Source organism: Mobula hypostoma, chromosome 6, assembly GCF_963921235.1.
Source record: "Mobula hypostoma chromosome 6, sMobHyp1.1, whole genome shotgun sequence".
Taxonomy (NCBI): domain Eukaryota; kingdom Metazoa; phylum Chordata; class Chondrichthyes; order Myliobatiformes; family Myliobatidae; genus Mobula; species Mobula hypostoma.
Genome location: NC_086102.1, coordinates 139,825,183 through 139,837,779, shown reverse-complemented (window position 1 = coordinate 139,837,779; position 12,597 = coordinate 139,825,183). Strand labels below are relative to the sequence as shown.

The 12,597-nt window shown below is 41.0% G+C and overlaps 1 protein-coding gene across 1 annotated transcript in view; it reads left to right on the top strand.

Moving 5' to 3' along the window:
• Window positions 1-12,597, top strand: part of LOC134348766 (collagen alpha-3(VI) chain-like) — a 118,699-nt gene that overhangs the window by 32,175 nt on the left and 73,927 nt on the right. The window contains exons 9-10 of the mRNA XM_063052569.1: window positions 937-1,554; window positions 10,218-10,835. Coding sequence (XP_062908639.1) covers window positions 937-1,554; window positions 10,218-10,835 — 1,236 coding nt within the window. The remainder of the gene's footprint in view (window positions 1-936; window positions 1,555-10,217; window positions 10,836-12,597) is intronic.

Below are 12,597 nucleotides of genomic sequence, written 5' to 3'. Positions count from 1 at the left end.
CATAAGAACATACATATGAAATAGGAGCAAGACTAGGCCATCTGGCCCGTCATGCCTGCTCTGCCATTCAATAAGGTCATGGCTGATCTAGCCATGGACCCATTTCCACCTATCTGCCTTTTTCCCATAACCTTTAATTCCTCTACTATGCAAAAAATATATCCAACTTTGTCTTTTATACATTTACTGAGGTATCCTCCACTGCTTCATTGGGCAGTGAATTCTACAGTTTCAACACTCTCTGGGAAAAGTATTTCCTCCTCATCTCCATCCTAAATCTACTCCCCTGAATCCTGAGGCTATGTCCCCTAGTTCTAGTCTCAGCTATCAGTGGAGACAACTTTCCTGCCTCTATCTTATCTATCCCTTTCATAATTTTATATGTTTCTATTAGATCTCCTCTCATTCTTCTCATTACACCCTGTTTGGCATCTGTGTCTTCATTTGTCCGTAAACTCTGTGGTTCTGTTTATTGCCTTTTCTATTCATTTCATGCATTTTCTTCAAATATACTGTAACCTTAAAGCCAACCTCCTTGAGTTGCTATTTTTATTTTTATCCCTATGTCACCAATGTGCCATGTGTCAAACTTTGTTGGTTAATTTTCCTCAGGTATGTTAAAGGAGACGAAAACATACTTTTTCGAAGAGTAAAATTCAGCGGCAGAATCAACAAGATATTCGCATGAACAATTCAAAAACACCTTTTAGGTGGGAGGGAATGGAGTGGAGGAATGTAATGGAGGTACAACCACACAAGGAAGCTTTCTATGTCTTCATATTTTATAGAGGAAACAGGCAAGAAGAGGAGAATGAATAACATGTTGTTACCAGTTCTCATGGTGCTATCCAGCAATGAGATATATTACCTCCTCTGTAAAATATCTATCAATATATTATAATCTTATGTGAATGACAATACTTTCATTTTTTCCAGTTGCACCACAGGAAGTGGACAGGCGAGACATTGTGTTCCTTATTGATGGCTCTGCCAGAAATGGAAATGTTAATTTTTTTTATATCCGTGAGTTAATCAGAAAATTAATTGGTAATTTGGACATTGGAAGAGACAGAGTACAAGTAGGTGTGGCACAGTACAGCGACAGTGTAAAAACAGAATGCTACCTGAACAGTTTCTCAACAAAAACTGAACTTATGAGCCACGTGAGAGGGCTCAAGTTAAAAGGCGGCAGGGCAGTCAACACTGGGGCAGCACTGGACCATGCCCGCGTCAATCACTTTACCAAATCTGCAGGAAGTAGGAAAGAAGAGGGTGTTCCCCAAATACTGGTGCTATTCACTGGTGTAAGGTCTATGGATGATGTCAAATCAGCAGCGGATGCCCTGAGGAATGCTGGCATAACTACCTTTGGAGTTGGAATCAGGAAAGCAGATGCAGTACAACTAAAGGAGATTGCAAATGACCCTAGTATGGTACTCGAGGTAAAAGAACTTCATTCCCTGCCAGATATACAGGCGAAGGTGTTGAAACTGTTGTCAACACTGCCTACTTCACAACTAACTACCGAGAAGCCAATTACTACCATTAAGCAAGGTATTTATCAAAGTTTTATATTTTAGCTTCTAATTGCTTTGGCTGTAATTATTAACACATATAAAGTTTATTCACAAGTAACTATGGATAATAACGTTATAGATTGGCCACATGCAGAAAAAAATGCATGACAGACTTGTAGAACTAGTTTGCATAACCTAATTGGATTTCCCTCCATTTGTATGGATCTTTTGCATTGCCATTTTCATCCACTGATTTCGTTGCTCCGTCTATTGTTTCTGGGTTTGCCTTAAATTAATAGCTTAGCACTTCAACTATGACTTGTTTGTGGGACTTCTCTGTGACTATTTGTGACTGTCTCTACATCAGCTGGTATGCAAATTGCCATTCAAATGAGTGGATGTGCATGAAAGAAACTCCAGACCACAAGGAGCCACTCAGCTTTTGAGCAGATATGAGGCACTAAGCCTTTGATATCATAAGGAGTTGATTTATATAATCATAATCGAGCAATCCCCTGTCATCTAAAAAACTTAATGTTCCGCATTATTGCATCAGAACAGTTATGACCCTGCTAAAGTATACTGAAAGAGTTGTAATTGCCTGAAAGGGACTATCCTCAGCAGTTTAAATTTTGAAAGATTTGGAGCATTGTGAAAAGTAGTCTTTTCACAACTATTGCATACAGGGACAATAGGATATACAGACAAGAAATGGCATAACACCACAGTCAATCAGACATCAGCTAAGCAGAGAGACAGAGAGTAAATGTTTCACATTGATCATGTTGCAGCAGAACTGTAACTCTTCATTAATTTTGCTCACATTTTCACATGCGGATGTTGTTGGATGGGCCAGCATTAATTAACTACTTCTAATATCCTGAAAAGGTGGTGAGTCATCCTCTTAAACTGCAGTGGTTCGGTGAAGGTCCATCCAAGATACTATTGCAGGTAGAGGTGTGGGTCCAGGCATTGAAACCAGCAACAGAGAAATAATGCAAAGTATTCTGCAATCAGTTGAGGTTGACATTGAAGAGTGTTGCAGCAGCTCAGCTGGCTTTAATCTTCCGGGTGGTGGAGTTATCGGTTTAGGTATTGATGGAGTGGTCTGGGTGGCAATAGAGGCAATGGATTTTATTTGTAGTACATACTGAAGCTATGGTACATCTGTGGCCAAGTTCCAATAAAACGATCAACTTTGGGTGCCGAACATCTTTTCAAAGTCAAAGTAAAAGTAAAATTTGTTATCAAAGTGTGTATAGGTCACTATATACTACCTTGAAATTCATTTTCTTGCAGGCATTTATAGGAAAATAAAGAAATACAATAGAATTTTCAAAAAAACATACATATACAAAGACTGCAAAAGATGACAAATTGTGCAAATACAAAATAATACTGAGAATATGAGCTGTAAAGAATCCTTGAAGGTGAGCCTGTTGGTTGTAGAATCAGTTCAGAGTTCTGATGAGTGAAGTATCCACGCCAATTCAGGAGCCTAATGGTTGTAAGGTAATAATGCTGGTGTGGGACCTAAGGCTTCTATACCTCCTACCTGATGGTAGTAGTGAGAAGAGGGCATGACTTGGATGGTGGGAGTACTTGATGATGGATGCTGCTTTCTTGTGGCAGTGCTCCTTGTAAATGCATTCGCTGGTGGGGAGGGTTTTCCCTGTGATGGACTGGGGTGTATCCAGCACTTTCTGTAGACTTTCCCATTCCTGGCATTGGCAATTCCAAATCAGGCTGTGATACAACCAGTTAGGATGCTATCTACCGTGCATCTATAGAAGTTGGTCAAAGTTTATGGTGACATGCTAAATATATACCACAGTCATCCAGAAAAATGGAGACTATTCCATCACGCTTCCGACCTGTGGCTTGCAGAAGATGGAAAAGATACCAGGTGTCAAAAGATGAGTGATATCCCTCAGGATACCTGGTCTCTGACCTGCTTTTGTAGTCATGGTAAGTTTTCGGTTCAGTTGAGTTTCTTGTTAACTGATCCTATGGATGTTGATGGTGCAGGATTCACAATGTTGTTGCTGCCAGAAATTGGTAAGTGGTTACAGATGTGATTTCCTTCCACATTTGTGGCATGACGGTTCCTGGTCACTTATCACCCCATTCCTAAATTTTGTCTTGGTATTGCTTCCTTGTCTGTGTAGTTATGATTTAAATTAAATATTGTGCAATAATCAGCAATCTATGATGGAATGAAAATCATTAATGAAGCCATTGAAGATGGTTGGTGTTTTAATACCCCTTGAGGAGCTCCTGTTGTGATATATTGGGAATATTAACCTCCAGCAATCACAACCATCTTCCTTTGTGTTGGCTATTATTATTGGACCATTGGAACATTTTCCCCGTGATGCTTAAGGACTTCAAATTAACTGAGGCTGTTGAGTACCCACTTGATCGGGAATTCAGTTTCATTGTCCATGTTTGGATTAAGATTGTGATGAAACATGCAACCAAATGCCCACTGGTGGTATAGTGGCATCTGCACTGGACTTTGAGGCTAGTAATCCGGGGTTCGAATCTGGCTGGCTCCTCGCACGCTTTCCATCCATGTTAGGCTGAGCATCAAGCTAGCAACCTGGCCTTGTAAAAAACAGACAAAAGAGGTGCGGAAAGGAACAACAACAACAACAACAAAGCAGTCAAGTGGTTTGCACAGTGGTACAGAAGTTAGAGGTGATGCCTCTCAGTTCCAGTGATCCAGGTTCGATCCTGATCTCTGGTGTCTGCGTGGAACTTGCAAGTTCTTCCAGTGGCCATTAGTGTTTGCTTTGGGTTATTTGATTTTCTCCCACATCCAAAGATGTGCAGGGTTGGTGGGTTAAATTAGAAGCCTACAGCACAATACAGGCCCTTCGGCCCACAAAGCCATGCCAAATATGTCCTTACCTTAGAACTACCTAGGCCTAATCATAGCCCTCTATTTTTCTAAGCTCCATGTATCCATCCAGAAGTCTCTTAAAAGACCCTATCATTTCTGCCTCCACCTCCGCCACTGGCAGCCCATTCCACGCACTCACCACTCACTGCGTAATAAAACTTACCCCTGACTTTTCCTCTGTACCTACTTCCAAGCACTTAAAACTATGCCCTCTCATGCTAGCCATTTCAGCCCTGGGGAAAAGCCTCTGACTATCCACATGATCAATGCCTCTCATCATCTTATACACCTCTATCAGGTCAACTCTCATCCTCCGTCGCTCCAAGGAGAAAAGGCGGAGTTCACTAACCTATTCTCATAAGGCATGCTCCCCAATCCAGGCAACATCCTTGTAAATCTCCTCTGCATCCTTTCTATGGTTTCCACATCCTTCCAAGTTGCCATTGTAAATAACCCCAAGCATGTAGGTTTATGGTAGAATCTGTTGAGAGTTGAGGATGTTACTGGATTGACGCGGCCATTTTTCCCTTGTCCTTTCCAGTGCCTGGTTCAATTCAAGATGACCCTTCTGGTTTGCTTTTTTTTGTGGTTTTCTATTAGTATAGAACATAGAGCTGCACAGTGTTGCAACAGGCTCCTCGGCCCTCAATGCTTTGCCAAACCTATTACATTTGTAATCAATTTGACAGCACGGTACAGTTGCATAGCAGTTAGCCTAATGCTTTACAGCACCAGAGATATAAAGGTCAATTCCCGCTGCTGTGTGTAAGCAATTTGTATGCTCTTCCTATGACTGCTAGGGTTTTTTTCCTCTGGGTGCTCCAGTCTCCTCCCACATTCCGAAGACATACAGGTTAGGGTTACTGAGTTGTGGGCATGCTATGTTGTCACCAGAAACATAGTGACATTTGCAGGCTGCTCCCAGCACATCCTTGAATATTTATCTTTAATCCTTTTGAATGCCCAACTAAGCTACTCCCTTTTGCCTACACAATGTCTATATCCTTCCATTTCCTGCAAATTCATTTGCTTAACTACGAAACTCTTGAATACTCCTGCCGTCTTTGCCTCGATCACCCCCTGAGCCAACATGTTCCAGTCAACCACCAGTCTCCGTGTAATAAAAAAAATGCCGCACACATCTCCTTTGAACTTACTCCCCCCGTCTCACTTTAAATGCTTCCCCTCTGGATTTAGACATTACAACTTTGAGAATAAAATACTGACATTTTACTCTATCTATGCCTCTCAGAATCTTATAAACCTTTATCAGATCTCCACTCAGCCTCGGACGCTCCACAAAAAACAGCCAAGCTCTGCTGATAGGACATGCCCTCTAATCCAGGCAGCATTCTGGTAAGCTTCTTCTGCACCCTCTCCAAAGCCTTAACATCCTCCCTATGATGACATAGCCAGAAATCAACACAATGCTCCAGATGTGGCCTAACTAGAGTTTTATTAAGCTGAAACATGAATTCACAACCCTTGAACTTCCTTAACTAATAAAGGCAAGCATGCCGTATGCCTTCTTTACCACCCCAGCAACCCGTGTAGTTACGTTCAGGGAGCTATAAAACTGGGCTCCCAAGATCCCCCTGCACATTTGCGCTGTTAACTGTCTGTCCATTAACTGTGTTCTCTCTCCTTAAGCAACACTCACAACATGCTGGAGGAACTCAGCAGGTCGGTCAGCATCCGTGGAAAAGATCGGTCGACGTTTCGGGCCAGAACCCTTCGTCGGGACTCAAAGTTCTGACAAAGGGTTCCGGCCCGAAATGTCGACCGATCTTTTCCACGGACGCTGCCCGACCTGCTGAGTTCCTCCAGCGTGTTGTTTTGACCCCAGCATCTGCAGATTATTTTGTGTTTCTGTCTCCTTAAATTTAATCTCCCAAAGTGCAACATTCATTACAGTTTGTTGTAACTGAATGGCTTTCTGGGCCATCTCAGAGGGCAGTTAGGTGTCAACCACTCTGAGTCTGCAAGAATACGCAAGGATGCAGTTTTCCTCCACTACAAGACATTATGTCTGTGTGTCATGTTTATTTACAGCAAAAATAAAGCCAAGAAACTTCACAGAATCATTATCAAACAAAATATTGTACCTCCCCCCACACATCCATCCAGGGAGCTAAACAGACCTTCCAGGAGATTTAGTGCTCTCAAAAAGGACTCCTCTTCATGTCTGAGATCAAACACAGACTAGGGCAACTGGCTTAACACATCACTTGTGCTCTGTCTGTAATGAGCACGGGTGATGTGTCAAACCTGAGCTCCCAGTTGCATCCCATTCCAATACCCACCTGTCCATCCTTGGCATTCTCTTCTCCCAGGGTGAGACCAAACAAAACTAGAAAAACAACACTTCATATTTCACCTGGGTTGTCTACAACCCAACTCAATAAACATTGAATTTTTTAGTATCATTTCAGGTATTGCTGATCCGATGCTTTCGCTTCCCCTCTCCTTCTGATCCACCCATGGTCCTTTCACTTTCCTTGCTTTCCCATACCCCACCTTCATCCCTTGTTTACATACACTTCCCCATTCTATTCCATCCGCTAATGACCCACACACTTCACACATGGGTCCTCTCCCTCAGGTCTCCCATGAATGGTTTCCATTGTCACCTTCCTTATTTTATAAGATCCCAGCACATAGTAGTGTCCCTGCTCATCACCCTCCAGCTTCAGTCTTCATCTTCACTCTCCCCTCCACCACCCGGCTCTCTACACTTACTACCTTTCCTGGTCTACCTATCACCTCTTGACCCTGCCCTACTCTTCTCCCTTACATCAACTACCTTCACTCTTCACCCTCAGTCCTGATGTAGCATCTTGACTTGAAAGTTTGACAACTCCTTCCTCTCTACAGCTACTCCTGATCTTCTGAGTGCCCCCACATGTTTGCATTTTGCTCCTGATTATGGTGATCTGCACTCTCATGTATTCCCCAAATTTTGCCAGAAACTTGGTGAGAAGTTATTAGAGTGGTTAACCAAACAATGTCTAAGTTTTTTTAAAAAAAGGTGAATTAGGAAAGAGTGATAAGAATTCAGAGCTTTTTAGCAGAATGCACAAGTGACTATGGTAGTGCAGTTAAATTTAGCGAAGATCAAATTAGAGTTTTCTCAGAGTTATAGGACTAAAGGAAGTTACATTGTTCGGGATAGGACATGGAGAGATTGCACGATTTACTGTGTACATACATCTACTGATGCTTCTGAACACATCTTCAGTGATGTTCCTGGAATCATCGGGTGTTTCGGGTCTTTCAACATCATACAACCTCCTCCAGGTGACCCAGCCGGGGCTGATCAGACCCCAGCTTGTGTCCAGATGGCTAGCTACTTATGACTCCATGGCTCCCCTCTTTTGAACCACAGCTATCTTGAGGCCCTCTCTGCTGCATCGGTGGTACTGTGGATGGCTCTCCTCTTCCTCTCTCCCTCGATGCCAAAATGCTGAAGGCTCTAACTAATATATGATTCTTGTTTCTTTCAACTTTTCCTCTCAAAACAGTTTTCTGTAAATTTTCTTCATTCTTGAAATGTTCATTTCAGGTGACATACCTGTTCCCTAACTGATTTTTCACCAGGTGCTTATATAATCAATAGCTAATCCACTTTTAATCAGACAGTACCTTTTTATTTCCCATTTGTCTTTCTAAAATGCCTTCTCTTTTAAACTTTTGGTACACCACGTGTTATACAGCTGGTTTTAACACATGAAATAGTTAGCAAAGCAGCTTAGCTCTTTTAAACTGGTTGCCAAAAGCTGAATGTTCTTTTAATAAGATAATGCAATGTAAAATGAGAGGATTAAAATTAACTAAAAATCTTGGATAATTGAATCCAACAGACTTATAGCAGAAAAATTCTGGTTATGTAATTGGTAGTCTTTAATCTTCCTGATTATCAGGATTACCAGGAGAAAAACGGTACTAATGTGTACCTAACTCAGATCCACATTGGACAGCAATTTCATTCAAGGCCAGCATTACACTAAGACTTATCTTGGTACCACATGGAAGTCCTGGGTTCCAATGCTGACTTCAGCTTAATTAGGCAAGGATATCCTCCACTTAGCAGCACTGCCTCATCTCCATCTCCCAAACTCTGAGCAGCTCTGCTGAACTACTTATGGTGTCCTATAGAGCAGCATGAGCTTTTGAGGTCTCGGGCCATCCCAGTAAAATGAATAGGATACATCCCTTCTGGAAAAAAGGTAATTGGTTCTGCTCATTTTATTCATATCCTAGTTTTATCCTTGTTTTAATTGAATTTTCGGTCTAGAAGTGCAATTTTTCATTCTAATTTTCTTGAATGATTTTTTTTGTTAACATTGTCCCAAATATCACTGACAGTCACCAAATTGACCTTGATAGATTTGACAGCACTGGCTGTCAAAGCCTTTCTATAAGACAGCACTCATGCTACTCTGGCCAATGCCACGTTCATACCAGAAGATGGTGTCTGGAGCCAAGAGCATAATCTGGGGCCAGAAACCTAATAATTTGTAACAACAGAAGTCCTACATCAATATTTAAGTTTTAGAAATAATCTCATTGGATATGAGAAATAGGATAGAGACAGAACATCACTTAACCAGATAACCAGAACATATTTGCACGAACCGTTTACCATTTTATTTAGACTGTATCTCTAAGTTTACTTTCTACTTCCTGTTTCTATTTCCAACTGCTGATAGTGTAACAGTAACTGAATACTTGGTTTTGAACTTGTAAATCCCCTTTGCCATGTGTATTAGCTGGAGGGATCAATACAGCCCAACTGTGTGGGGGTTCTGAATTAACAAATACCGAGCTGACTAATCTCTGGAATCTATGACCGTGAAATGGCAACAATGAATTGATGGACTCACCTCATTATTGACTCAAAGAGGTTCACAGTGTAGAAGGAGGCTACTAGTCCATCAGGTCCAGGCCATCCAAAAAGATCTGTTTAGTATAATCTGATGTTTTAGCTCTTGATCTGCAGTTTGTAGGCCATGGCATGTGAAGTGTTCTTTCAGTCTCATTTAAATCTATTGATGGTTTCTGGTTTCAGAGTCCTTAAGAGCTCTAGATTCTCACTGTCATGTGGGCAAAATTAGTTTAATTAATTCCTTCTCATCCTTATATCAAGTACTTTAAATCTATCAAGGGTCCTGATGAAGAGACTCAGCCTAAAATGTTGATTGTTTATTCCTCTCCACAGATGTTGCTTAACTTGCTAAGTTCCTCCAGCATTTTGTGTGTGTTACTTTAAATGTATAGGTACTCATTTTTGTCGGCATTTTCCTCTCACTCTGTATATGACTTTTATATTATACAAACATCAACATTATATCCGCTTTCATTCTCCTCTCTTCCAAAGAAGAAAGCACGAACCCAGCTAATCTCTCCTTGGAAGAAAAATTGTCTTTAACTGGTAATACTTCCGTGAATCTTCCCTGTACCATTTTGAAAATGAAACTCCTTCTCTCCACTGAACCAAATCATTTTGGGAATAAATAAGTTAAATCCAGAGATGTAAAAATGGAAAAAATAATTCGACAGTGAGATAGTATTTGAATTGGTTCATGATTAAGAAGGTAATTTAAAGTTTAAGTATACGTATAAATGATACAACAAGTTGCAGGTATTCTTTTCTTCACTGGTAGAGATGTGCTTGTGTTATTTTTATAGCTATTGTGAATAATAGCTATTTATAGCTATTTTATAGCTATTGTGAATAATAGCTATTTATAGCTATTTTATAGCTATTGTGAATAATAATGTGTTTTACTTTCTAGTTCTGCCAATTGTGGAAGGCAAGAAAGACATTGTGTTCCTTATGGATGCATCAAATAATGTCAGGAACACAGATTTTCTTCATCTGTGTGATTTTCTCACATGGATGATAGAGCACCTTGACATTGGGAGTGATGGAGTTCAAATAGGTCTGGTGCAGTACAGCAATTATGCAGAGACTGAGTTCTATCTGAACACCTACTCTTCAGAAGATGAAATTATGTCTCACACGGAAGGACTCAGACAGAGAGGTGGGATGCCACTTAATACTGGGGCAGCTCTGGACTACGTGCTTAGAAATCACTTCACCAGATCCTCAGGAAGCAGAAAAGACAAGGGAGTTCCTCAGATACTGGTGCTCATCATGGCTGGAAGATCCAGAGATTATGTTATGCAATCTGCAGATGCACTGAAGCGAGCGGCTGTTACAGTATTTGCTGTGGGAACCAGGGATGTCGACCCAGCACAAGTGAAAGAAATCGCAAGTGAGGCCAGATTGGGCTTCAGTGTAGAGGATTTCCGCTCTCTGCCCAACTTACAGGAGCAGGTGATGATATCATTGTCAACACTGCCTGCTAGACGAGAACCCACTCACCAGCCAACTGTTCCTGTCAAACCAGGTACCTCAGCTCATTTGCTGTGTTTAGTTGCTGACTTAATGCTGAAGTAATGAAATTTTATATGAGTGTTTACACAAGAGATCAAAAGTTCTAGGGTTTCTATCATGAAAAGAGAATTTTTCTTTAGAGTATTTCCAGATTTTTCTATTCTTGTTTTAGCTTTCCAGTATCTGCGTTTTTTCACAAGCTAATCAGCAACATGTGGCCAATGATTCCTTGCATTATTATTATAAATTCCAAAGATATGTTCCAGTTGCTGTTTGTCCATCTGAACTGAACCCTCACTGCTATAGTCCCAATCAATCCATTCATCCTAGACTGGCTGGTATTGCACCACTTCCTGCTCTTCCTAGTTATCGCTATGTCTCCATGTTGTCACCATGCTCTTCGTAGATTACTTATCTAGAGAAAGAGCAAGGGAAAATAACTTAATCTATTACAATCAAAGGTCACATGAGCAATGAACCTCCTCCCAGTTTACTTGGTGTGGAGGCTCACAACAAAGTCTACAATACCAATTCAAGCAAGTTCCTTATAGGATTTACCGGATGCAAATCATCCTCAAAATTGGGACATAAGAAGAAAACATATAATTCTCCGTCAACTCAAAGTAAATGCAAAATCAGACATTTAATAGTCTGTAGATCATTGCACCAGTCAGTGTACATCTATTGTAGTTGCTGCTCATGCTGCTATTTTAACACTCAACACTACTGCTATACCCACCCCGGGCTGAGCCCCTTCCCCCACCACAAGCATACACCCAGTCGATCAACAACCATATAAATTTAGCAGGATCATCAGCAACTCGCAGGTTAATTCCTGTTTGATTCTACTACCTTGGGCTTCATTTGTACAAGTACAATTGTTTCAAGTGGCTCTAATCCCAGGATATGGTATAGCAATTACATTTTTTTCCCCCTGACTCCAAGGATCGGTTAATTGCTTCCAAACATGGGATGGTTTTGGCCTCAATTCTCCTTAGCTTATCAGACAACTGGAAAAATAAGTGGAGGATAAGCAGGACAAGAGAATCTGTGAGGGAAAATAATGACATGGAGAAGGAGTACACATTCACCCAGGGGTATAGAGAGTAATTCTGCTTCTTAAAACCCAGCGAAGAGCAGTCCATGGAACATGTATAATTCAGTAACGATATCTTCACCAAAATCAACAAGGAAACGTAAACCCACACTGTCAGTGGTTGTTAAGCTGAATAAAGTGATTAACCTTTTACACATTTGGCTCTTCCAATGTGGATGCTTGAAGCATGTCAAGGTGTCCTTGTTATTACTGCCAGCTGGCACATACGGGATGCCACTACTGTTATTTAAGTAATTAATGTCTAACACAGTTAGTAGTTCTCTCTACCATTGATAATTTTCCCTGTGGCATGTTACAATGAAGGTCATCAGGCTGCATGAAATGTAGTGCAGTGTGTTGGAACTGCACTTCCATTACTTAAACTTCACTAGAATACTCCTCGACTACTATGCTGGTAAGATTTCAAGACTGTTGTGGTCTGCTACCCAATGCAAAATCTGAGAGGATAGACATTACCATCGTGTGCAGTGTACAGGCAAGACGCAGAAGCAAAGACTGAAGAGAAAATGTAAGAAAGAGGTAACCAGCTCTGTTCTCTTCCGGCTAGACCACTTAAGAACTCATAAGACAGGGATAAAGAAATCCAATTCCCCATTCACCAGAAGTTCCTTACTTTTACGTTGATGAAATATCTGCATGGCTACTGTACAAGAGTGAA